Consider the following 26,866-nt stretch of genomic DNA (forward strand, 5'->3'; position numbering starts at 1 on the left):
GGTGGCAAAGAGACGACGAGGGTTGGAGCTGAGAGAATTGGTCAAATGGGTGTAATAATCCTGTTTGGCAAGGAATAGGGAGGAGTGGAGGGAGGATAGCATGAATTTGTAGTGAAGGAAATCTGAATGGGTGCGAGATTTCCTCCAGAGGCGTTCAGCAGGTCGGGCGCAGGAGCGAAGGTAACGGATGCAAGGGGTTAGCCATGGCTGGGGAATAGTACGCTTAGTGGGACGGGAGGTGGATGGTGCCAGGGTGTCCAGAGCAGAGGAAAGAGTGGCATTGTAAGCGAGACAGCCTTGTCGACAGAGGTAAGTGATGGAGTGCTGACTAGCTTCTTATGCATATTGTTATTAATCCTACATCCCCTCCTGAAGGATGCCAACCGAGGGAAGTAAATACTTCGCTGTGGTTCATACATCCAGGAAGAGTAAAAGAAAATTCAAAAGGTTCCAGAACCAAGTGCCTCCTCCCCTTAACATCTTGTCCCAGGGAGGCACCAAGGTGATAGCAGTGATCTAGGCCTGGGTTTCCTTCACTCAGCCAAGTATATATGTCTCCAAAAGAGCCGGTATCTGAGCTCCATCACGGCCGGATCCTCTCGGAACACAGCTTTCGCCATAGCTCTCACGCAATATAAACCACCAAGCCAAGAACAAGCGATACAACTTCGGTTTCTAACGCCTTCGTCGCGGTTAATCCACTTTACCATCCACCAGCGACACAAGAAGCCAAGACCCGGAACTTAGCATTTCCCTTCTGTGGCGTCACTTCCTCTAACAGGCCGCCGCCACCGCCGCCTCCTCCTCCTCAAAAAAGGGAGGGACTGCGTCGGGTTACGAGTACGTCATTGCAGAGAACTTCATTCTTACCAGTGACTGTGACTCCTCCTTTCTTTGCCGGCGGCCTTCAGCGCACCACGCCTTGCAGTACTCACCTTCGGCCGGCAGAGCGCGCAATACAAGGGCTTTGATGATGGCGCTGCGCCTGCTGCTTTCTATCTCTGTCTTCTTGCACTTTCCGTAGTTGTGCAGGCGGTTTGCTAGAGGTAGAAGATGCATTCGGTGCAGGCGCTTAAGCTGGGGAACCTGCGCTTGGGCTCAGCAGCCGTCCGCTGTGTGTGTTCTACTGCGGTCTCCGGGACTGGATTTTGCTGTTTCCCGCTGGGGCAGCGCCGCTTGCTGCGATTACAGGGCCCAGATACGGATCCTTTCCTGCAAGGGCTCATCACCAGTGACATGAAATACCTGCGCCCTGAGGCCGAGGGCCGGCGCGCGCTTTACGCGCACCTGCTCAACTTGCAGGGTAGGACTCTCTATGACGTCATTCTATACAGGTGAGGGCGGTGCCTTGGATGGTGAGCGCATTTGCTCAATCGTATTTAGTTTTATATGACGTATAGACCTTATGACGTTGCTATCGTTGGGATGTTTTATTAAACCAACGGGATGGGGTGGCAGCTGGGAGTCCTGGAACACTGACATACATTTTGAATTTCTTGTTGGGCAGACTGGATAGACCATTCAGGTCTTTACCTGCCATCATTTACTATGTTACTATGTAATATAACCCTCCCCTGGAAAACACCCCTAATCCCCCTCCAACACCTAGGAGTTAATAAAACCTCACAAGTTTGCTATTGTTTTTCAATTAGAATAGTCATACTGGGTCAGACTAGAGAATGACAAGGTCGGGGATCTGCAGTAATCCATGGTAAAAGAAAAATATCTGGCCGTTTATCACGGATGCTGGACCAAAACTTTTTAGCACCCCCTGGGAGCAATAAAAAGCTTTGCTCCCATGGTAAAAAAAACAAACAAACTTGCAATTACTGTTCCTGGTCCAGCATCTCTATGCCTGCCTTCCTCCCGCAGTAACTGTACCCTATGCGGCCAGGCAGTGGTGTGCTGGAAACGCCTCACAAGAGCCATTAACTTTTTTAAAGAATTTTGGGAGCCGGTTGTTAAACTTTAACAACTGACTTCCAAAATTGGGCTCAGGTCCCTTCTCTGTATCATTGTCCTCTTCCTTCCCTGTGGCTTGTTCCAGTGGTGTAGCTTCAGGGGCCAGGCCCCCCCAACAATAGTGGCCAGCCAGGCGGTTTTTTGCCTCATTTTCCCTGTGCTCCCTGTCCGCACAGTCAGAAAGCTGAGTTCTCCCTCCCTTCCTTCGGGTCTGGCTGGTTATCTCTGTTCCCTGTTTCCAGCAGTGAGCCACGGTGTGGGCAGTGCTGAAAACAGCTGCTTCCATAAGTATTGCCATACTGTGGCAGAGCAAAGGTCCATCAAGCCCAGCATTCTGTTTCCAACAGTGGCCAATCCAGGTCACAAATACCTGGAAAGATCCCCCAAAAGTACAAAACATTTTATGCTCCTTATCCCAGAAATAGTGGATTTTCCCCAAGTCCAATTTAATAATGGTCTATGGACTTTTCCTTTAGGAAGCCGTCCAAACCTTTTTTCAACTCTGCTAAGCTAACTGCCTTTACCAAATTCTCTGGCAACGAATTCCAGAGTTCAATTACACACTGAGTGAAGAAAAATTTTCTCTGGTTCGTTTTAAATTTACTACTTTGTAGCTTCATTGCATGCCCCCTAGTCCTAGAATTTTTGGAAAGCATAAACAGACGCTTCACATCTACCTGTTCAATGCCACTCATTATTTTATACATCTCTATCATATCTCCCCTCAGCTGCCTTTTCTCCAAGCTGAAGAGCCCTAGCCGCTTTAGCCTTTCCTCATAGGGAAGTCTTCCCGTCCCCTTTATCATTTTCGTCGCCCTTCTCTGCACCTTTTCTAATTCCAGTATATCTTTTTTGAGATGCAGCGACCAGAATTGAACACAATATTCGAGGTGTGGTCGCACCATGGAGTGATACAAAGGCATTATAACATCCTCATTTTGTTTTCCATTCTTTTCTTTAATACCTAACATTCTATTTGCTTTCTTAGCCACAGCAGCACACTGAGCAGAAGGTTTCAACGTATCATCAACGACGACACCTAGATCCCTTTCTTGGTCTGTGACTCCTAACGTGGAACCTTGCTTGACGTAGCTATAATTCAGGGTCCTCTTTCCCACATGCATCACTTTGCACTTGCTCACATTAATCGTCATCTGCTATTTAGATGTCCAGTCTCGTAAGGTCCTCTTGTAATTTTTCACAATCCTCCCGCGGTTTAACCACTTTGAATAACTTTGTGTCATCAGCAAATTTAATTACCTCACTAGTTACTCCTATCTCTAGGTCATTTATAAATATGTTAAAAAGCAGTAGTCCCAGCACAGACCCCTGGGGAACCCCACTAACTACCCTTCTCCTTTGAGAATACTGACCATTTAACCCTACTCTCTGTTTCTATCTTTTAACCAGTTTTTAATCCACAATAGAACACTACCTCCTATCCCATGACTCTCCAATTTCCTCTGGAGTCTTTCATGAGGTACTTTGTCAAATGCCTTCTGAAAATCCAGATATACAATATCAACCAGCTCACCTTTATCCACATGTTTGTTCACCCCTTCAAAAGAAATGTAGTAGATTGGTGAGGCAAGATTTCCCTTCACTAAATCCATGTTGGCTTTGTCTCATTAAGCCACGCTTTTGAATTTGTTCTGTAATTCTGTTCTTTATAATAGCCTCTACCATTTTGCCCGGCACTGACGTCAGACTCACCAGTCTATAATTTCCCGGATCTCCCCTGTAACCTTTTTTAAAAATCGGCGTTACATTGGCCACCCTCCAATCTTCCTTTACCAATGTTAAGGATAAATTACATATTACTAACAATAGCTCCGCCAGTTCATTTTTCAGTTCTATCAGTACTCTGGGATGAATACCATCTGGTCCAGGAGATTTGCTATTCTTCAGTTTGTAGAACTGCCCCATTACGTCTGCCAGGTTTATAGAGAATTCATTCAGTTTCTCCGACTCATCAGCTTCAAATACCATTTCTGGTACCATGTGCTTTTGATACTCCTGCTTTGTTGCTAGCTGGTAAAGTTCTGCAGCCTCCTCTGGAAGCAGAGCATCCACAAAGTCTAGCACACTGCACACCAAGTTCTTCAAGTAAATGTTCGTGTAGAGCTGGTAAGGACTAGATGCAGGAAATAAGCATAGAGCCTTGAAATACCTTTCTCCCAAAAGACTTCAGCGTGTGAGCATCCCTTTCTGAGTGAGCTGAACATGGGTCCTCGAACTTCTGTCTCTTTTGAAAGCAGATTCAACCACCATGGAATGATTAAGAAGCTGTAGCTTCTTGAAACCAGTAGCCTTCTGGGTACATAGAGTCCACCTTCTTTGGAACAACATGCACAGTGAGTGGGGTCTCCCAATTCTTTGTGCTGTTTTAAGGACGTTGTGCATGGGCACTGTCACAGCTTCCTTAGGAGGGAGTTATAATCAAAGCTGTTCAAGATCTTGGCCTTGGGCTTGATCTGAATCCCAGCTGCATTGGGATCTTTGGCTTCTCCGGAATTTATTTTTCTCTTTTACCAGGCCTATTTACCTATGCAGGGACAGTCAGAGCTGCTGCAAGGTGCTTCAGTTTCTCACCCCGCTACCCCCCAGCTCCTAAGAGATCTCATTTAGCCTCATCTGTCCACTCCTGGAGGTCCATCTCCCTTCATATCTGATGTGGCCTTAGTCTATTCAGAAGAGCCATTAGAGGAATGAGAGTTCCCTCCTAAGCAGGAGGATGACCCAACAGTACTGAGGTTGTTTCATAAAGTGGAGCTCAGTACTCTTATTTCTGAGGCTTTGGCAGTACTTTCCATTGAGGAGCCTTATGCTTTGGCATTAGGAGTTCCCATCTTCGTTGATCATAAGTGGGCTTATAGGTCTTTCTAAGGCCTTCCCGATACATCCACACATTCAAAACATGACTACAGCAGAATGGGTATCACCAGATGAGGGACTGAGAGTGGGACAAGCCATGGCTCACCTCTAGCCGTTGGTTCCTCTGGAAAAAAATAAATTGCAGCTTCCCAGGGTAGACTCCCTTGTTACGGTGGTGACTAAGGAGATCACCTTGGAAGGGGGCATTGCCCTAAATCACCTACAAGATAGGAAGCTAGAAGGCTCACTGAAACAAGCCTTTGAAGTGGCCTCTTTGGCCCTTCAATAGTTTCTAGCTTGGCTGTGGCAGGAGCATGCCTGAAGTGGTATCAGCAGTCTGCAATACAAGATGGGCATCATAATGCCTAACTGGGGTTGGCCTAATTGACGGATGCTATTTATGACTTTTACGGGTTACGGCCCACAGTATGTCTTTGGCTGTCATGGCACTTCAGCAACTCAGGTTGCGGCACTTGGCAGCGGATGCAGCATCAAAGTCATGTCTAGTTAAACTGCCCTTTCGGGACAAGTGGCTGTTAGGAGAAGATCTCAGTAACTTGGTGAAATAATGGGGTAAACTAAGCCACAGTGGTTTCCAGAGGATTAGCTGAAAGCCTCTAGTCATCCGTCTTCAGGGGGCTCTCGATTTTGAGACAGCAGATGGTATTAGCCTGGTCATCACACTAATCTTCCTTTCAATCCCCTTTGGTCTTACGGCTGGGCCATTGAAAGGTCTCAGTTGAGAAAAAAAGGTTGTTCTGATTCGGTCATTGCTACCTTGCTTCAGGCTCGGAAATGCTCTACATCCGTGGCATATGCTAGGGTGTGAGGATGTTTGAGGGCTGGTGTTCTGAGTAGACTTTCTCCCTTCTCTGTTCAGATCACACACATCCTAGCATTTCTCCAGGCAGGTCTTCAGAAAGGATTGGTGTTGGGTCCTCTAAAAGCTCAGGTTGTGGCGTAGGCCTGTTTCTTGCGGCTCACCCGGATATCTTTCGATTTTTGCGGGGAGCGGGCCACTTACAGCCTCACTTTTGTATGCTGAGTCCAGACATGAACCTTAATTTAGGGGGTCTTTTACTTAGGCCCGCTGGTGTTTTTAGCGTGCATTAAAAATAGGCGCGCTAAACGCTAAAGTCACAGATAGGAATGCATTGGCATCATTAGCATTTAGCACTGCCTATTTTTAACATGAGCTAAAAACGCCAGTGTGCCTTAGTAAAGACCCCCTAAGTCCTTTGGGCTCTCAGAAGCCTCCTTTTGATCCATTGTGGAAGGTCTCCTTGAAAGATCTTTCGCTAAACACATCGTCCTTGGTGGCTGTTGCGTCAGTACATAGGGTTTCGGAGCTCCATGCCCTTTCTTTGTTGGAATCCCTATTTCCGCTTTTCAGAGGTGGGGGTCTCTCTGCACGGTTCCTTACTTTCTTCCAAACGTGGTATCAGCATTTCATCTCAACCTATCTGTTGAGCTTGTGTCCTTTCACAAAGAGAGCGAAGAAGCTCAGTATTCCTTGTCATCAAGCAGATGAATCCATTATGAGTGGGTTGTGTCCATCAACCAGCAGGGGAGATAGAGAGCACTGAAAAACCATAGTGCCTCATGGCCAGCTAGCTCCATCTGCCTCTTCAGTATTCTCTATCTCCTCAGCAGGGTGGACGCAGCTTATTCAGCTCCTTCAGAAAATCTGCCTGGGGTGGCTCCTGTGCTGTTGCCAGTTGTAGCAGGGGTGTTGTGGCTGGTGGTGCCCACTTTAAAGGCACATAGGTACGCCCTTTCCCTGCCTTACACGGCCCCCAATGTGGATGTAGACACATAGGTTCGCCCTTTCACTGCCTTTCCCACGTGACTGATCCTCCGGAGTGGAAAAAAAAATTGTTTCTTGCGCTGTTGCCTCTAAGTTTCCTCACAGCGTTAAAAAAAAAAGTTGCGCTGTAGCACTGCGATCCCAGAAAAGAGGTTTTCTTCTGATTGTGCAGCGGATCAGAGCTCTGTGGACTCGGTCCGAGAGGTAAGAGCATTTTGTAGCTCCTCCGGAGGGTCCGCGTTCGGGACGATTTTGGTGCGAATCCGCCATTTTGAATTTCCCCGCCGTTTTCAGTGATGGCTGCGGAAGTTGTTAAGCACTGTTCCGTTGTGGCAAGCGCAGATCAGCAGCAGGGCTCTGTAAATCGTGCTCTTCTGACGTCAGAGCCGGCCCGAGCATGGCGAGCGAAGTTTCCCGCTCCGTGGAGCTGGCAGCGGGCGCCATTTTGGAACAGCATGGCGGGACCCCTGGTGAGGCGGAGGGGTTTGAGCCTGGAGGGGTACCTCGTATGGAGGCTAATATGAGAGCCATTACCCCCGGACTGGAACCAGGAGACCCAGGGTGAGCCATTCTCCCCTGAGTTTGTTTGCTGGCTGCATAAAGCATTTATGTTAAAAAGAGCTCTCCCGCAGGGGTCTCAATCGGCCCCGGCTGCCTATGTCCCCTCCAGTGGAGCCCTGGCCTTGAATTGTCGTCAGGTGCGTTTTCCCCTGACAGATGGCCGCAGGACAAGCGCAGAAGGGTGGATTCCTCTTCAGAGAGTGGCACACCCCTTCCCCCCCCCCCTCCCGTGGTCGAGATGTGAGGAGTCTGAGGGGTATGGCAGGCCCTCGTGGTCTGGAGAGCCAGAGGAAAGTGCAGGATTGCTACTGGATCCAGATAATCCTTCTGCGGTGAGGATTTTCCACCGCGATGAGCTGCCAGCGCTTATTTCTAATGCATTGCAGGCCCCCTCTATTGAAGATCCTGCGAGTGCTGAAGTCTCCTCTGCTAATCCGAGGATGACGAGTACTAAGAAGCTTGCTCAAGCCTTTCCTTTGCATGACTCCATCCAAGAGCTTATTTCGGCTCAACGGGCTGACCCCGAGGGGCCTTTGAAAGTTGCCAGGGCTATGGGGCAATTATATTTGGTGCGCCTAGCTGTGCCTAAAGTGGATGCCCTAGTCACGGCTGTGACAAAGAGAACTACCCTCCCAGTTGGAGGAGTTGCCCTGAAGGACATGCAGGACCGACACCTTGAATCAGATATAAAGCGGTCCTTTGAGATTTCAGGCCTATCCTTACGGGCGTCTGCATGCAGCTGTTACGCTACCCGAGCCTGCCTCGCTTGGTTACAAACAGGCAGTGGAACAGCCAGAGATGGAGCGGGCCCTTGTGGACTGGTGGCACTGTGGATGGAGTCGGCCTTGTCTTTCTTGGCTGACACCCTTTATGAATCTCGTCAGGAGCTTCGGCTAAGCAGATGGCTGTGGCGGCTCGCGCCTGTTGTGGCTACGGCATTGGGTGGCTGACATGGCCTCTAAGCAAAGGTTGGTGAAGTTGCCCCTTTCAAGGCTCTGCTATTTGGTGCGGAGCTGGAGAACATTGTTAAAGGCCTGGGGGATGCTAAACCCCAGCGCTTACCCGAGGATAATGGACGCGGCCTTCCTCCAATGGTCAGGCGGTCCCTCCTCTTACAGACCTCGCTTCCGTGAAGCTCGAAGGTACCGCCCGGGGCGTTCTGCATGTACCCGTTTTCAGCAGAGGAACTCCTTTGCTCGGACAAACGTTCCGCAGCAGCTGGCTCAAGGCCGGGAATTCAAAGGTGACCCTCTCAATGATGGTGCGCCGGCCCTCTCCCGCTCCCTGTTATAGGAGGATGACTTCCATCTTTGACGAGGAGTGGGCCAAGATTTCCTCAGATCAATGGGTTTGGACCTGATCAGAGATGGCTACAGAATAGAATTCATGCCTCTCGTTGAGAGACGTGTTTGTGGAGTCCTGATGCAGTTTCTGCCTCCAAAAGGGCAGCGGTAGAGGAGACCTTGCAAGGCTTGATTCACATAGAGGCGGTGTCCCCGGTGCCTCCCGCCGAACACAGCTCTGCCGTTACTCCATGTACTTTGTGGTGCCGCGAAAAGGAGGGTCTTAAAAGAATCAACAAGTCCCTGAGAGTGCGGCATTTTTCACATGGAAACCCTGCGCTCCTTCATTGCAGCGGTACAGCCAGGAGAGTTTCTCACATCTCTGACCTGAAAGAAGCTTACTTGCACATTCCTATTGGCCCCCGCACCAGAGGTTTCTGCGGTTTGCGGTGATGGGAAAACATTTCCAGTTTCGGGCCTTGCCTTTTGGCCTCGCCACAGCTCCCGAACCTTCTCAAGGTTATGGTGGTAGTAGCTGCTTTTCTCAGGCGAGAGGGTATCCGGGTTCACCCGTACCTAGATGACTGGCTCATCAGAGCAGGCTCGGCAGGGAGAGTCATCAGATAACAGCCAGAGTGGTTCAGTATGTCCATCTCTGGGCTGGTCGTCAATTTGGCCAAAAGTCACATGACCCCCTCTCAATCTCTAGAATATTTGGGGGTCCGGTTCAACACAGCCTCGGGGTATGTGTTCCTGCCCGAGCAAAGGCGGTGCAAGCTTCAGAACCAGGTCGTCTGCTACTGAGAATTGCCGCGCCCGCGAGCTTGGGACATAGTCCCAGCTGTTGGGGTCGATGACGGCCACTTTGGAAGTGGTGCCATGGCGAGAGCGCACCTGAGACCTCTGCAGTGTTCCCTGCTTCAACGATGGTCTCCAATATGTCAGGATTATCAATGCAGACTCACGTGGCTCCCTGCGGCCCGGCTCAGTATGGAGTGGTGGCTCTCAGACAGCATGCTGTGGCGAGGAATGCCGCTAGCGCTCCCCGATTGGTGCCTGGTGGTAACAGATGCCAGCCTGAAGGGCTGGGGTGCACATTGCCGGGAAAGGCATGCCTAGGGTCTCTGGACACCCGAGGAGTTGGAGTGGTCCATCAATTGCTTGGAGTTGAAAGCGATATTCCAGGCGCTTCTGGCCTTTCAATTGACCCTGGAAGGATTGGCTGTCAGAGTTCTGTCAGACAACACGACAGCAGTGGCCTACATAAATCGACAAGGCGGCACTCAGTGTCAAGCACTAGCCGCAGAGGCCGCTCAGATATGCCACTGGGCCGAGCTACATCTGCAGTTTCTGTCAGCAGCTCACATTGCAGGTCAGAGCAACGTGGAAGCCGATTATCTCAGCAGGAATCAAATCGACCCAGCGGAGTGGGAACTTGCAGACGAGTATTCCTGCAGATCTGTGCCAAATGGGGGACGCAATTAGCGGATCTTATGGCCTGAAGCGCAAATGCCAAAGTCCCGTGCTTTTACAGCAGACGGAGAGATCCTCGCTCGGCGGGGTTGGATGCCTTGGCTCAACCCTGGCCTCAGGGCCTCCTGTATGTGTTCCCTCTGTGGCCCTTGATAGGGTGAGTACTCCTGCGGATTCGGGTACATCAAGGAGAGGTGGTTCTCATTGCCTCGGGTTGGTCCAGGAGGTTGTGGTATGCGGACCTCCGGCGGATGCTGGTGGAGGCTCCCCTGCCGTTACCTCTGGTACCGAATCTGTTGTCACAGGGACCGGTAACCATGGAGGACGCCTGCCGCATTGGTCTTACAGCATGGCTATTGAGAGGGCGCAATTGAGAGACAAGGGCTATTCCAACAAGGTCATCTCCACTCTCCTACAGGCCCGCAAGCGTTCCACTTCCGTGACTTATGCCAGGATTTGGCGCCAATTTGAGGCTTGGTGTGCTTCTAAAACGATCACACCCATGCGAGCTTCTGTCTCGCCGATACTTGACTTTTTGCAGGATGGTTTACAAAAAGGCCTTGCCTATAATTCCATGCGTGTTCAAGTGACAGCCTTAGCATGTTTTCGAGGGAAGGTCGCTGGCCTCTCTCTGGCTGCTTGTCTGGATGTGGCACGGTTTCTCAGAGGGGTGCTTCAGCTCCGGCCTCCCATGTGAGCTCCGTGCCCGGCCTGGAACCTGGGGTTAGTTTTAAAGGGCCCTTCAGTGTTCGCCCTTCGAGCCGCTTAGGCGAGCTTCGGAGAAGGATGTGACCCTAAAGACGGTCTTTTTGGTGGCCATTGCATCGGCGAGACGGGTGTCTGAGCTCCAGGCGCTGTCCTGTCGAGATCCATTTCTGCAATTCTCAGAGTCCGGAGTTATGGTACGTACTGTGCCATCCTTCATTGCCTAAGGTGGTTTCAGCGTTTCACCTAAACCAGCCTATTTTCCTGCCCTCCTTTTCTAAAGAGGAGGTTCCAGAATCCTTTGGGCAATTGCACCTCCTAGATGTGCGAAGGGCTCTGTTGCAGTATCTGCGCATGTCAAATGCCTTTCGGACCTCTGATCATCTTTTTGTTCTGTTATCAGGTCCACACAGAGGGTCTCCAGCGTCTAAAGCCACTATAGCCCGTTGGCTCCTCAAGGAAGCTATTTTTTCAGCATATCTGCTATCTGGCCGGCCTCTGCCTGAAGCCTTTAAGGCACATTCCACAAGAGCGATTTCCTCTTCCTAGGCTGAAACTGGAGCACTGTCTTCTACTTGCAGGTACTTGGACTTCTAAACTCTCTTTTGCCCGACATTACAGGCTGGATGTGGCTGCCAGGAGAGACGCACATTTTGGAGCACAAGTGCTGGCGCATGGTGTGGCTTGTTCCCACCCTATCTAGGGATTGCTTTGTTACATCCCACTCGTAATGGCTTCATCTGCTTGATGACAAGGAAGGGAAAATTAGGTTCTTACCTTGGTAATTTTCTTTCCTTTAGTCATAGCACATGAATCCATGAGCCTCCCTCAGTGGTTCATTATGTGATTGATCTTGGTTTTTATGTTCAGTTTTTCCTGTAGATATGTTCCCTCATTGGGAGAAGTTGGAAAACAGTCTTCAGGATTTCTGTTCTGTTACAGGAGGTTGAGTTCGTCCCTCCTTTGAATTGTTGCTCCTGTTCTGGGGCGTTCATCAAAGTTCATGTTATTATATGTGGCGGTGTCACACTGCGTTGGAAGCTTCAAATACTGAAGAGGCAGATGGAGCTAGCTGGCCATGAGGCACTGTGGTTTTTCAGTGCTCTCTATCTCCCCCTGCTGGTTGATGGACACAACCCACTCGTAATGGATTCAACTGCTATGTCTAAAGGAAAGAAAATTATCAAGGTAAGACCTAATTTTTCCTTCCTCAGCGACCCTCCAGACCGGTCAAGACGCGTGGGTTATGTCCTCCTACCAGCAGAGGGAGACTGAGAAAACACTAAGCTTTTGAAGCCTGTATATATAACCTGTGCAGAACCTCCACTAGCAAGTATTTTCTCAGTCTCAGCAGAGGTAGCAGTTGACAGCCTGTGCAGTCTCCAATAATCTGGTGAGGTAGTTTGTCATTGGGTCGTAGGATTTTTTCCTTCCAAACTTTATTCTGTTGCAGTACCCTGTACGTGTGTGTAAAAAAAAAAAAAAAAAAAAAAAGTGCTTTGGGGCCCTGGGTCTGGTGGGGCCCAGTTTTTTCCCCCTGGGGTGTTACACCTATGTTTGGGTCCCTCCCCCTGTGCTGCTCTCTATTTCTGTTTGCTTGGCAGCTTTGTGCCTCGGCTGCTTTCTCAGTATTGTAGCCTTGAGTGCCTTACAATTTCCAGATGCCAGAGTTAGAGTACTGTGCCTTTAAGGTCAGTTATTGTATTTCATTTTGCTTGCCAGCTTTGTGCCTCGGCTGCTTTCTCAGTATTGTAGCCTTGAGTGCCTTACAATTTCCAGATGCCAGAATTAGAGTACTGTGCCTTTAAGGTCAGTTATTCTATTTCGGTTTGCTTGGCAGCTTTGTGCCTCGGCTGCTTTCTCAGTATTGTAGCCTTGAGTGCCTTACAATTTCCAGATGCCAGAATTAGAGTACTGTGCCTTTAAGGTCAGTTATTCTATTTCGTTTTGCTTGGCAGCTTTGTGCCTCGGCTGCTTTCTCAGTATTGTAGCCTTGAGTGCCTTACAATTTCCAGCTGCCAGAGTTGGAGTACTGTGCCTTTAAGGGCATTTATTTCTTTATTTTCAGCGGGGTTTAGATTCCTTGCTGGAACGAGGGAGCAGCGCTTTCTTCAGTGCTTTTGCAGTGTGAGTGAGATTTTGGTTTGGCGCGTTTGCTGAACAGCTTTTCCCGTCCCTCATGGTTTATGGCGGCCCAGCTCCTCCGATGTCGCGCGTGCTTGTGGCGAGGGGTAGAGGCACCGGGCGCTCAGTGTAGCTTTGCGGTGCACCTATAAAAGTGGCTGTGGCTCCCCCCGACTTGACCGCGGAGGGATCGATGGTGTCGGGAGTCTCCGGGTCAGCGAGAGCGTAGGCAGGGCCGCTGTCAGCGGGAACAGTTTCGGCGGGAACAGCCGCCATCTTGAGTCCGACACGGCCCGTGGAGCCAGCTGTTTTTGGGCCTGCGGCCTCCGTTTTTGGCACAAAAGGGCCTAATGACGGTCCAGGAATGGTGGGCTTTCCTCCAGATTTTGTCTGGACGCGGTATCAGGCCTGGAGATCGGGACCCTCCTCCCCCCCCCCCCAATTGGAAGAGGGGGCTGTTTTCTGCTTGGCTGAGAGACCACGGTTAGAGTGGTCAGAGGACAGGCAATGTTTTTCTCCTGTAGCTGCAGAAGCTGCGCTTAGTGATCTGGGGGAGTCAGATGGAATTGACGGCTCTCAGGAGCAGGATTGTTGGATTCCTGGAGAGGATCCTTCAGTAGTGCGGATTTTCCATAAAGATGAGCTGTCAGAACTCATAGATCAGGTGTCGTCCACCCTTCAGTTTGGTCCTGAGGAGGCTTTGGGGGAAACTGTCCAGGATCCGTTGGTGAAGGGCATTCAGCGTCAGGCGTGATCCTTCCCTATGAACAAGGATCTCCGGGAGATGATTTGTCAGGAATGGGATTTGCCGTGTAAGGTGGCAAAGGCAATGGTGAGGCTTTATCCCCTCCCTCAGGACGATAGGGATTCCTTTAAGGCTCCCATGGTAGATGCAGTAGTGACGGCAGTAATTATAGCTACGGCTATCCTGGTTGATGGAGGAACGGCCCTCCGTGATCCTCAGGATAGAAGGTTGGGATCTTTTCTCAAGCGTAGTTTTGTTTTGTCGGCTCTAGCCCTGCAGGCCTTGGTTTGTGGGGGTCTGGTAGCTCGGGCATGTTTTCGTTGGGCCGAGAAGCTCCTGGATGATTCGGTAGATGTTGCTTCATCCTTTTTGTCTGAGGCTTTTATGATTTGTTGCGTACTTCAGACAAAAAATATGGCTATGGTTGTGGGTCTCTGCCACTTAAGGGAGCTATGCTCTTTGGAGAAGATTTGGACAAGTTAGTGTGAGGTCTTAGTGATACCAAGGTTCTATGGCTTCCAGATTTTCGGTTCAAGGCAGGGGCCAGAACTAGTTCCTCTCGGGGACGGTTTAGGGAGGCTCAGCGGTATAGGCCGGGCAGATCGAGTGGGACCTACCCCTAGCTGTCTGTTCGTCTGTCCAATTTAGATTGTAAGCTCTGTTGAGCAGGGACTGTCTTTTCATGTTAATTTGTACAGCGCTGCGTAAGTCTAGTAGCGCTATAGAAATGTTTAATAGTAGTAGTAGTAGGACCTCTAGGGGTCGGTTTTTCCAGCGCACACAGTTCTTTCGTGAGAGTCGTCGCGGAGGGCGTGGCTTTTCCGCGGGAGGTTAGTATTCAGGCCGCAATTCCCAATGAAGGTGTGGCGGCTTAGGCTCTGTTGCATGTTGGGGCTCGGCTGAGTCTGTTTTACCAGAGCTGGGCCCAAATCAGGTCAGATCAGTGCGTTCTCAAGGTGTTTCGAGGCGGATATGCGCTGTAATTCGAAAGCTGTTCTCCCGAAGTGTTTCTGGAATCCCTCTGTCGGGCTTGGAGCAAGAGGGCAGCAGTGAGGGACACTCTGCGGTGGCTGCTCGCGTTGGGAGCCGTGGTTCCTGTTCCTTCAGATCAGCACCGCTCAGGGTGCTATTTGATCTATTTTGTGGCCCACAAGAAAGAGGACACTTTTCGTCCCATTTTAGATCTCAAAAGGGTCAATGCGGCACTCAAGGTGCCCTCTTTCCGAATGGAGACGTTGCGGTCGGTCACTGGTGCGGTCTGGAAAGGAGAGTTTCTCACTTCCCTGGATTTGACGGAAGCTTATCTTCACTTTCCTTCGTGCGGCCTTTTGGTTCCAAGTTACAGGGTCCGATTCGTCGGTTCCTTGCAGAGAAGGCGCCGACGGCCCATACTTATCGTCAGGTCCTGGGCCTGATGGCGGCGACCATAGAGGTAGTTCCGTGGGCCAGGGCGCACATGCGTCAGGTACAGTCAGCTCGGCTCAGTCGTTGGTCCCCTCTGTCGCAGGACTTGGAGAGGTGTTGTCCGCTGTCGGTGGCCCCTCGTCTCAGTCTTCGATGGTGGCTCAACCCGCGCAATTTGGGAGTCCCCACAGGGGCTGGTAATGGTCACGGATGCCAGTCTGCAAGGTTGGGGGGCCACATTGTCTCAGTCAGGTAGCTCAAGGCCGGTGGTCTCGGGCAGAAGCAGAGTGGTCCATCAAACCGGCTGGAACTCGGGCCATTCGGGTGGCGCTCCAGGCCTTGCCGTCGGTGGTTCGCCACAAGGCAGTCCGAGTGCTCTGCGACAACGCCATGGCAGTAGCGTATGTCAACCGTCAAGGGGGGACGAAGAGCCTTGGCGGCGCAGTTGAACTCATCCTCAGGCTCTCTTGGCAGCGCATGTGGCCGGGGTAGGTCACATAGATGCAGATTATCTCAGCAGGCACACTCTAGATCCCAGAGAGTGGTCTTTTCTTCGGTCAGTGTTCCAGCGAGTTGTGTCGGTCTGGGGACTTTCGGTGATAGATCTTAGGGCAACGGCTCGCTATGCGCAAGTTCAGAGATTTTTTTTTTCAGTCGCTGAAGAGACCCTCGAGCGGAGGGAATCGACGCTCTTCTGTTGCCTTGGCCTCGGGAGTGGCTGTATGTGTTTCCTCCGTGGCTGTTAGTCGGTCAAGTAATATAGCGCATCGAACATCACTCCGGTCGGGTGATTCTGGTGGCTCCGGATTGGCAGCGTCGACCATGGTACGGAGACCTGGTGCGGTTGGCAGGGGCGGCGGCCCTGCCTTTGTTGGGATCAGTTCTGTGTCAAGGCCCGATAATCAAGCCGGATCCGGCTCGGTTTTCGCTTACGGCTTGGCTCTTGAGCGGCACAAGTTGAAGAAGAAGGGGCTTTCGTCCAGTGGCTTTGCTACGATGTTGAGTTGCCGTAGACGATCCACTTCCTTGGCGTAGGTCCGGGTTTGGAGAATCTTTGAGCACTTGTGTGAAGACCATCGAGTTCGGCCGTTTCGCTCTTCGGTGGTGGAAGTTTTGGAATTTTTGCATGATGGTGTTGATAGGGGTCTGGCCTTGTCTACACTGAAGGTTCAGGTGGCAGCTTTGTCATGTTTTCGTGGGAAGCTTCAGTGAAAGTCCTTCGCTTCTGTGCCTCAGGTAGTGCGTTTTTTGAAGGGTGTTAAGTTGCTGCGTCCGCCTCAGTGACGGATGGTGCCTCCGTGGGATTTGAAGCTAGTTTTGAATGCTTTGATCAGGCCTCCGTTTGGGCCTCTGGTATCGGCATCTTGTAAGGATTTATCTTTAAAGATGGTCTTGTTGGTGGCGATTACTTCAGCACGGAGGGTTTCAGAGCTTCAGGCTTTGTCTTGTAGGGAACCATTTTTGTCCTTTCTGAGGGAAGGTTTCGTTGCGGACGGTGCTTTCCTTTTTTGCCCAAGGTGGTTTCCGAGTTCCATGTTAATCAGGTCATCTCTCTGCCAGTGTTCAGTGATATGGCTGGAGATTCGGAGCAACGTGGTATTGCCAAGCTGGATGTCAGGAGAGTTTTGAGTTGTTATCTCTCTGGAACTCAGGACTTCAGAGCCTCTGACCGTTTGTTCGTTCTTCATGGTGGCCCAAAGAAGGGTGCAGCGGCTCCTAAGGTGACCATAGCACGGTGGTTAAAGGAGGCGGTTGCATCTGCTTACTTGGTGAAGGGTCCTGTGGTGCCTAGTGCTGGTCTGCTCATTCCACTAGGGGAATGGCAGCCTCGTGGGCGGAGAATAGTATGATTTCTCCATTAGATATTTGTCGGGCTGCGGTTTGGTTTTCGTTGCATTCCTTTGTGAAGCATTATAGGATTCCTGTGCATGCGAAGGACGAGGTGCGCTTTGGGGCAGCAGTTTTGACCTCTGGCCTTAGTAGGTCCCTCCCGTAAGTTAGTTACTGCTCTGGTACGTCCCACGCGTCTTGACCGGTCTGGAGGGTCGCTGAGGAAGGTGAAATTAGATCTTACCTGCTAATTTTCTTTCCTCTAGACCCTCCAGACCGGTCAAGAGCCCGCCCTGTCTGTATTGGAGGCCAGGAGGTGTGTTTGTTGGATAATTCTTGGCTGCTGTAGATTGTTGTTTCTCTAATTGCAGACTCTGTTTATTTCTGTTTTGTGATAGGAGTCTGGGACAGGTGAGGCTCTTCTTTGATAGTCCACCTGTAGAAGCCCAACTGTTTTATCAAAGGCAAAGGAACATGTTTCCGTAAGAGCAAGCGGAAGATGTTTCTTGTTTTTGCAGTTTACTGTGACCACGTACAGGGTTGCTAGTTGTTGTTAGTGTTTTTTGTTTCTCTGCTTTGTCAGGGTTATACTGGCTAGTGGAGGTTCTGCACAGGTTATATATACAGGCTTCAAAAGCTTAGTGTTTTCTCAGTCTCCCTCTGCTGGTAGGAGGACATAACCCACGCGTCTTGACCGGTCTGGAGGGTCTAGAGGAAAGAAAATTAGCAGGTAAGATCTAATTTCACCTTCTTCTGTGAAGAAATGGTGTGTTTTAAGCCTGTAAAATATCTAATATAATAATTTGCTCCTCCAACGTTCCAATATCTCTCACTGCGTTCGTAACCATCTCCTGACGTTACTCTCCCGCAGTAGAAGCCTGCTTGCCTGACGTCAGGAGATGTTACTGCTCAAAGGAGGGAGCCGCGACACGTCTCAGGTGACTACAGAATCGCCCCCCTCCTTCCCCCCCCATCCTCCCTCCGAGTTCCATGCCTCCCTCCCTCCCTCTCCTCCCCTCCAAGTTACAGGCCCCCCTCCCCTTCAACTTGCTGGACGTCCCCTCCCTCTCTCCCTCCCTCTGAGGTCCACGCCCCCCCCTCTCCTCCAACTTCCACACCCCCGTGCCTCCCTCCCTCTCTCTCTCTCTCTGCCCTCCAAGCACGACCTGCCCTCCGGCAGCCTCTCGCCTTCCTAAGTGCTGGCTGTATTTTAAAAATTCTTACCTTGGGGTACGGCGTCCACAGTGAAGGCGAGCGGCGCTTCAGACTGCCTGCGCATGTGTCTCAGCTCTGCCTCTGGTCCCGCCCTCATTTCCTGTTTCCGGAAGGGCGGGACCAGAGGCAGAGCTGAGACACATGCGAAGGCAGTCAGGAGTGCCGCTCGCTTTCACTGTGGAGGGGGAGGGGGCCTGGAACTCGGAGGGCACACAGAGAGAGAGGTAGGGAGGGGGCCTGGAACTCAGAGGGGAGAGAGATGGAGAGAAGGTGGCCTTGGGTATGGGTGGATGGAGGAGACGCCAGGGGAGAATGCAGATTTGATGCACATGTAGGTGGGAGGGCAAGGGACAAAGGAGAGTTGCTGCACCACGATGGAGGGGGCAGGGGAGAGATGCTGCACATGGATGGATGAAGGGGGCAGGGCACAGAGGACATTTGCTGCATATGAATGAATGCAGGGGAGAGAGCATAATTGGTGCACACGGGACACACACTACACCCTCTCACTCACACAGACAGACAGACAGACACATTCTGTCTCTCAATCACACACTCTTTCTCTCTCACACATACTCTCTCTCTCTCACACACATACTCATTCACTCTCTGACACATACTCACTCAATCACTCTTTCTCACACACATACTCTCTCCTAACAGTTCCCTTAAAAACATAATTGCCATTAGAGGACAACCTTGCTAGCGCCCGTTTCATTTCTTTCAGAAACGGGCTTTTTTTACTAGGATTGGATATTTTCCTTTCTTAAACATGTCTGAAATGTATTTCTCCTGTTTGGCCAGCAGATGGTGCATGTTTATGCTTAAAGCTGTTACAGAGGACTGACTTCTCTTTCTTTTAGTTGGCATACAGATAATAGGAAGTTCCTGTAGTGATGTAACCAGTTTTTATTTGAAACTTGACTGTTCTGGACTCTGATTGGCCTGGAGTTTGAAATTACCCAGGCAGTGTTGGCTGTTGCTTCATTTTCAGCCCAGGAGAAGGAGGGAGAGATCTCTTTGCTGAAGCTCTATGAACAGATATATGTCCTGATCTCCCAGGTATTTTCTAGGACGTATGCAAGTGTTTAGTTAGTGTTATAATTGATCCATATTTCAGTTACCTCTTATTGTTTGCCAATTGCACTATTTTGTTCCACTGTTCAATATTTTTTAAGAGAATAAACATAATTGTTTATTCACCCTATTTGTTTGGACTGATAAAGAATCCTGGTGGTTTGTGTTTTGGATCTGTGAGTGCATTCTGGGAACTGTGGGACCACCAGGAGTGTGGCCCCAGTATCCTAGAAATCACTGGGGATAATTGGAGAGTGGGAGAATCGCCCAGAGGCGGTTATGACGCAGTCGGTGGGAGGAAGATGCTAGTGTAGAGCACAAGCGGCAGGTGCAGGTGGACCTGAGCAGTGCTGGGGATAGACCCTCTAAGTGGCCGCAGCGTTATTCCCAGGCAGGTGGTTAGGCATTTTATGACATCTTCCTTGAAGTTTCTCGATGTGTGTAGAGTCCTCATTAGATATCTGGAAGACATGAATGAATTTCGCAAATTGCACAACCTGACTGTTCTTTTTGATAAGCAGAGGCTTGGCCTCATGGCTTCCAAGTCCACAATTGCTAGATTGCTGAAGGAGACTATTGTGTCAGCTTATTTACTTGCAGGGCTCTTCAAGCCTCGTGGGCTCATTCTACAAGGCACACAGCAACATCCTGGGCGGAGACTACCTTGGTGTCTCTAGCGGATGTTTGAAAAGAGGCAGTGTGATAGACGCTACATACCTTTGCCAAGCACTACAGGGTGGATGTTGCAGTGCACTCGGCAGCTTCAGTGTTCAGGGCAGTGGCACCAGGATCCCATTCGCTCTAGGGATTGTTTTTTAAACATCCTACAGGTTCTGGAATAGTGGGAAGATATGTAATTGAAGGAGAAATTAGAGCTTATTTGATCATTTTCTTTCTATTAGTCTTTCTCATTATTCCAGAGGCCCGCCTGAGGTTTCTGACTTGTTTAGTCGGTGCGAAGTGATGGGTCAGTTAACAACTGTCACCTTGCTTGGTGCTTCCTGCATATCTCTTGCTCTCTACAAGTTGTCCAGAGATGAGAGAAGTTCTCATTTGTTTGCTTATCTGATTAGTGTTAGGTTAGAGAGTTATTTAAGGTTGTTGTGTTTATTCTGAGTTTATCCTTACTGCTAGTCTGTGTAAGTACTGAGCAGCTGGACTAGATGCCAAGGGAGATATATCTCAGCTCAGTTTTCATTTCTCTATCTTCACCTGTTGGATGATGGACACAACTAAGCCATGGTTCTGTAATAGTGGGAAGAACTAATGGAAATAAAATTATTAGGTAAGACCTAATTTCTCCATGCTCATCAACCCTTTTGCTGGTTCTCATTTTACCTACCTCACAAAGATGAAAAGCTGAATCAGTTTGTCAGAATTTGAACTCTAAGCTCCAGCTCCACAGTCTTTGTTTCTTGCCATGCACCACTTTTAAGCAAGAAGGAGGCCCCCCTTGGTCAGCCTGCAGGTATTCCATGAGGTCAGTCTTACTGTAATTCATCAGCCAAGCTTTGAAAGAGGTTGTAGAAAGGTGATTTTGCTAGTTTGCTGCATTTACCTGTGATATTGTGAGCACCAGCAGTGTGAAAAGGTGTAGTGGCATCTATCTGTTGGCTTGCACCATGGGTCTGCTCTCCCATTGCCTCCTTGTTCACAAGCTGCTGTGTTGTCTTTCAGGCTGCACACACAACTGGAAGAGGAACCAGACATTCTGTTGGAATGTGATGTGTCTGCATTGGAACCAGTCCAGAAGCACTTGAAGATGTATAAGATTCGGAAGAAGGTGACCATTGCCCCATGCCTACATCTGTCTTTGTGGGCAGTCCTTCCATGGGAGCAACCTGAGGATGCAGCCTGTACCTTCACATCCTGTCCTGATGGTGCTCTGATCTTAACCCCTGATCCCAGAGCAACGGTCATGGGTTGGAGGATGGTGACTGACAAAGACAAAAACCCACTGGAGATTGTGGCAAATAGTCAACTAGGAGATGTTAAGAACTATCACAGACACAGGTACCATCAAGGTAAAACATTTTATACAGGAGGGCATCACTCCTGAATGTCACTTGCTAGGTTGCTGAATGTGAGTGGCTCATGGAAGAGCTAGCCTTGGAGTGCCAGAGAAAGAGCTGCTACTTTGTTCTTAGGCAGCCTTCCTCTCTCCTCCGGTCTTCTGATTCAGGCCACTACAGAGAGAAGCTGCTGTAGAGGCCACTGAAGCGTATAGAGGAGGGAAGAGTTTACATGGAGGCAACAGGGATAATGTAAGAGTGGAAGACAGAGAGGACAGAGGAGGTAAAAGGGGAGGCTTCATAGAGTAAGGAAGTGTGTAAGGCTTTATGGCTTTTCCCCCTTCTGTCCTTTTCCATGTCTGTTATTTTTGCTTTTGTGTCATTACCACTCTCTTTCCTTTTTTTCTCTTTGCTCATTCACTTTTATTTCCCTTCTCTCTCTGAATGGTCTTTGGTCAATAAAAGCTAAATTTAAAACGAATCAGGGAAACCTTTTCTTCACTCAACGTGCAATTTAACTCTGGAATTTGTTGCTGGAGAATGTGGGTAAAGGCGGTTAGCTTAGCATAGATTAAAAAGGTTTGGACAGGCTTCCTAAAGGAAAAGTACACTAGACCATTTTTAAATTGGACTGGGGAAAATCCACTATTTCTGGGTAAGCAGTATAAAAGTTTTGTACTTTTGGGGATCTTGCAGGTATTGTGACCTGGATTGGCGCACTGTTGGAAACAGGATGATGGGCTTGATGACCCTTTGGTCTGTCCCAGTATGCAATACTTATGTACTTATGAATTCCAGAGTTTAATTCCCTGTCTAGTTTATAGACCTCTATCTATACTCTCCCCCTCAGCCGCCTTTTCTTCAAGCTGAGAGCCCTAGCCGCTTTAGCCTTTCCCTCATAGGGAAGTTGTCCCATCCCCTTTATCCTTTTTGTCGCCCTTCTCTGCACCGTTTTCCAATTCCACCTAATCTTTTTGAGATACGGGAACCAGAATTCAACACAATATTTGAGGTGCGGTCACACCATGGAGCGATACAAGGCATTATAAACGTCCTCATTTTTGTTTTCCATTCCCTTTCTAATAATTACCTAATATTCCATTTGCTTTCTTAGCCGCCACAGCACACTGAGCAGAAGTTTCAACGTAATCAACGAAGACACCTAGATATAGCATTACCCTTCCCATTGTGAGTTCTGTCACCATTTATCTGAGCAAAGCACTTTTGCTTCTTTCTGATTCTGCTGATGAGCCATTCCAGTCCGCATCTGGCAAGTTGAAATCTCTAAGCAGTAGCACCTCTCCTTTCATTCCAAGCTTATGGATATATCAATTGGATCTTTGTCCAGCTTCTCTGTGTCGAGGTCTGTAGAAGCATTACAAAAAAACGTGCTCACAGACTATCTGCACCGATCTAGTCCTTAAACTCCAGTATCACAAGCAAATCCGGTTCCAAATAGAGAAAAGCCAACCCTATCCTAAGAAACAGAGAGTCAGAAATGTTTAAAATTTTATTTTCTCAAAAATCCAGCTGTTCTTACCCTGACAACCAATAAGTGCCCACATTTTCTAATCAGGACAATTCAGAGTTATAAGTGTCTTACTAAACTGAAAGCTAGCCTGCACCCTATAAACCAGCCAGTATGCCACCCTTATAATTACAACAAAAACCAAGTTATATATGCCCAGGGCCTGAATACAGAGTTAGGACTGAAGAAAACACAAATGAGAGCAAGCAAAATTATCTTAAAAAATAATAGCAAGAGAAGGGTTTTAAGGTGGGGTGGGAGGACAAAATGCTGCACACCACAGCCGGGGTGGGAGGTGGAGGAGAGGGTAGGCAGTGGCATACCAAGGGGCGGGGTGGTGGGGGCGGTCCGCCCGGGTGCAGATCAACGGGGGGTGCTCTGCACCCGCTGCTCCAGTCCCTCCGTTGGGCCATCGTCCCTGCTCTCTCTCTGGCTGGTTCTGCGCCTTCGTTTTGCTCCACCCTGCCAGGACTGCCGACGTTATTGCCTCTCCTCTGGCTGGACGTCCGCACCTTCCCCAGCAGCCTCCAGCCCCCTGTCAAGCTGTCACCCACCACTGCTGCTGCTTCTCATCCACCAGACTAGCAGTGGTAGCGGTAAGCAAAAGCAGGAAGATTGCAGGGTCTCTAAGGTACCCGTGGCTGCCGATCCCGCCCCTTTGACGTCACTTCCAGTTCTGGAGTAGAGTCGGCAGCCCACGAGTAGGTAAGGCCCCGCGATTTGGTTTATTATTATTTTTTTCTTCTGATAGTTTGAATTGGGAGGAGAAGCAGCATCATTTGGGGGGGGGGGGGGGGAATGGATCCGGTAACAAGGATAGAGAGTGCAGACAGTGGATTGAAGAAGGGCAGAGATAGAGAGGGGGAGAGAGGGAGGGCAGACCCTGGATGGAAGGGAGAGAAAGGGCAGATGGTGGCTGGAAAGGGCAGAGAGAGAGAGAGAGAGAGGGCATATCCTGGATGGAAGGGAGGAAAGAGGGAGAGCAGATCCTGGATGGATGGGAGAGAAAGGGCACATGGTAGATGGGAGGGGCGGTAGAGAGGAAAGGGCACATCCTGGATGGAAGGGAGAAGAAGGGCAAATGGTGGATGGAAGGGGCAGAGGACAGAGAGAGGACAGATTCTGGATGGAAGGAGGAGGGCGGGATGGCAACCATGGATGATGAGAGAGAGAAAGGGCAGATAGTGGATGAATTGGGCAGAGAGAGAATGGGCAGACCCTTGATGGAAGAGAGAGAAATGGCAGAGGATGGAAGGGCAGAGACAAAGAGGGCAGATCCAGGATGGAAGCGAGGAGAGAGGGCATACAATGGGTTGGAAGGGGGAAGCAGAGGATAGACAGGGGCATACGATGGATGGAATGGGCAGGAGACAGAGAGAGCAGGACACTGATGGTAGGAAAAGAGGCTGGTAGATAGTGGTTGGAAGGGGGCAGACACTGGATGGAAGGGAAAGAGGGCAGATGCTGGATGGAGAGGGCAGGACACTGGATTGCAGGAGCAGGGAGAGAGAGAAGGCAGACACTGGATGGAAGGGGCCAGGATGGTGGATAGAAGGGATGAGAGTGAAGAGAAGATGAGGAAAGCAGAAACCAGTGACAGCAAAGGTAGATAAAATATTTTTTATTTTTTCTGCTTTAGGTTAAAGTACTATTGTAGCTGTGTTAATACATGTTTATAAATAGAAATGGAAATAAGGTAAATTTTTATTGGACTAATTTTAATACATTTTGACTAATGTTCAGAGACCAAAACCCCCTTCCTCAGGTCAGGACAGGATACTGTGATAGCAGTATACTAGTACCTGCGGAAGGAGGTTTTGGCCTCGGAAAGCTAAATGTATTAGTCCAATAAAATGGTATTTTGTCTTGTTTTCCTTATTTGTTTTATTTCTATTTGTTAATTTGTGAAGTGGGCCCGGACATAATTAGCGGGGGCCCAGGCCCCTGTGGCCCCCCCCATAGCTCGCCCCTGCCAAGAAACGAACCTGCAGCACACCACTGGCAAAATTATTTTCCTCTGAATGAGCTTCATTTACCTCTACCCTATTTGTTAATTTTGTGAAGTGGCCCAGACATAATTAGCGGGGGCCCCAGGCCCCTGTGGCCCCCCCATAGCTACGCCCTGCCAAGAAACGAACCTTGCAGCACACCACTGGCAAAATTATTTTCTCTGAATGAGCTTCATTACCTCTACCCATTCCTAACCCAATCAGTCACTTTAGGGCCCATAGCGAGGGCACTTGTCTGTGGAATCATGTCAAAGGCTTTGCTAAAATCTAAATACACCACATCTAGCACTGTCCCTTGATTCAACTCTCTGGTCACCCAGACAAAGAAATTAGTCAGATTTGTCTGATGAGACCTGCCTCGGATCCATTGAATTCCAAAAACTTTACTGTTCTCTGTTTTAAAAGTGTTTCCATTAATCAATATTTCTTCATGTAAAAATATTTCTAGAATATCTTGTACTGACTTTTGTTAACTTTTCATGGTTTAATAAAAGATTAAAAAAAAAAATGAAGAAAATAGCAAAACTGGAAAAAATAAATGTAATCATTTCCTATCAAGATTTTCATGAGCAAAGACCTCATGGGTGTGAATGACATCACAGGATTACTACATTCAAAACATGTATATTAAATATAGTTTTAAAATATATGGGAAACCACATACAAATGCAGATATGTTTTTGTATTAAAAATCTGTATCAGAGTAAATATTATAAACTGTGATTTAATACTAAATACAATTTAGCTAATCTCAAAATGTATTCTGTGGTTCAATAAGCTGCCGTTATAGCTTATAAGTGAGATAAGGTGAAAACCTCTGTGCTCTTTTCTGATTTTGCAGTATTTGAGTGTTCAATTATTCTGCTTTTTTGGTATTGTTAACTTAATTCAGAAAAGATCCTGCTCATTTTAAAGGTCTTTGAGGGAAGCACAATCCACCACATCTGACACACTTGTTTTCTCATTATTGCAGGAATCCCTGAAGGGGTGAAGGACCTTCCTCCAGGAGTCGCATTGCCCCTGGAATCCAACCTTGCTTACATGAATGGCATCTGCTTTAGCAAAGGTTGTTATCTGGGTCAGGAGCTGACAGCCAGGACTCACCACACTGGAGTGATCCGCAAACGCTTGGTACCAGTTCAATTCTCATCTGAAGTACCCATCCCTGAGGGAGCAGAGGTGTTAACCCAGGCAGGAAAAGCAGCTGGCAAGTACCGGGCGGGGGCAGGAGGACATTGGCCTGGCCTTGCTTCGACTGGTTTATGTAAAGGAAGAGCTGCACCTGAAAATAGCTGAGAACACTCGGATAGACTTAAGTGCTTCCATACCAGAGTGGTGGCCAAAAGCTAGCAATAATTTAAATGATCGGATCAGTTCAGTCTTGTGAAATAATTTTGTTTAGCACATTTGAAGAGTTAACCTGTGTGTGGTTTGTTTCTCTGATCTATGCAATATTCCACAGGTGACATCTGTTTGAGTCTGGACTTGTGGAAACATAGGCTGTGTACAGCATTACCTAAAGGGAAAGTTTAATGCTGGAGAATGAGTGTTGTCAATAATGATTATTTGTAATAGTATAATTATTATTTAATTACATGCAATCTCTTACAACGAGTACAGCACTTGGTATAACATCATGAATGATAATGAGTCACAAAGAGGCATATTTTCAAAGCACTTTGGGAGGCTAAGTTCCATAGGTTTCTATGGAACTTTGGGAGGCTAAGTGCTTTGAAAATGAGCCTGAATATGTACTAAAACTTCCTTAAGAATGATGCTAATGTGAATAATGGTGGGAGTTGACTAGGTGGCTTTTGAAATCCTGCATCTCAGTTTTGGTTTTTATGGTGTGGATAATCCAGCACTACTGTTTTCTGTGAGGTCACACACAGCATTGTTTGGACATCGGGTGCCTTGATAGAGTATAATAAATAGAAAAAAAGGAAAATAAGATGAAACTTTTTTAATGGACTAACTTCATATATTTTTTGATTAGCTTTCAAAGGCCAGATGCTTCTTCCTCAGGTCGGGACAGCACAAGTAAAAGATGACAGTATCAGAATACATAAGTCAAAGATAAAAGTACTCCAATAGCAGTTTCAAGGGGAAAGGCAGGGGTAGAGAGATGGACGGGTGATCAGAACTGAAAAAGTATAATTTTATGGTTTATAATGTGACGGAAAATCCAGACCTTTGTTCACGCTTGTCTTATGGTGTCCAAGTACTTCATCATCTTACCTTCAAAGGTCTTTAGGTT

General features: G+C 48.7%; 1 protein-coding gene across 1 annotated transcript; it reads left to right on the top strand.

Moving 5' to 3' along the window:
* Positions 1 to 885: 885 nt before the first annotated feature.
* On the top strand, positions 886 to 25,996 carry LOC115459521 (putative transferase CAF17, mitochondrial). The gene is given in 4 exon segments (XM_030189335.1): positions 886 to 1,334; positions 20,738 to 21,084; positions 25,583 to 25,830; positions 25,832 to 25,996. Coding segments are annotated over 4 exon segments (1,041 nt in total). The 5' UTR covers positions 886 to 1,053.
* The last annotated feature ends 870 nt before the right edge of the window (positions 25,997 to 26,866 follow it).

This window comes from Microcaecilia unicolor, unplaced genomic scaffold (genome assembly GCF_901765095.1).
Source record: "Microcaecilia unicolor unplaced genomic scaffold, aMicUni1.1, whole genome shotgun sequence".
NCBI classification, from domain to species: domain Eukaryota; kingdom Metazoa; phylum Chordata; class Amphibia; order Gymnophiona; family Siphonopidae; genus Microcaecilia; species Microcaecilia unicolor.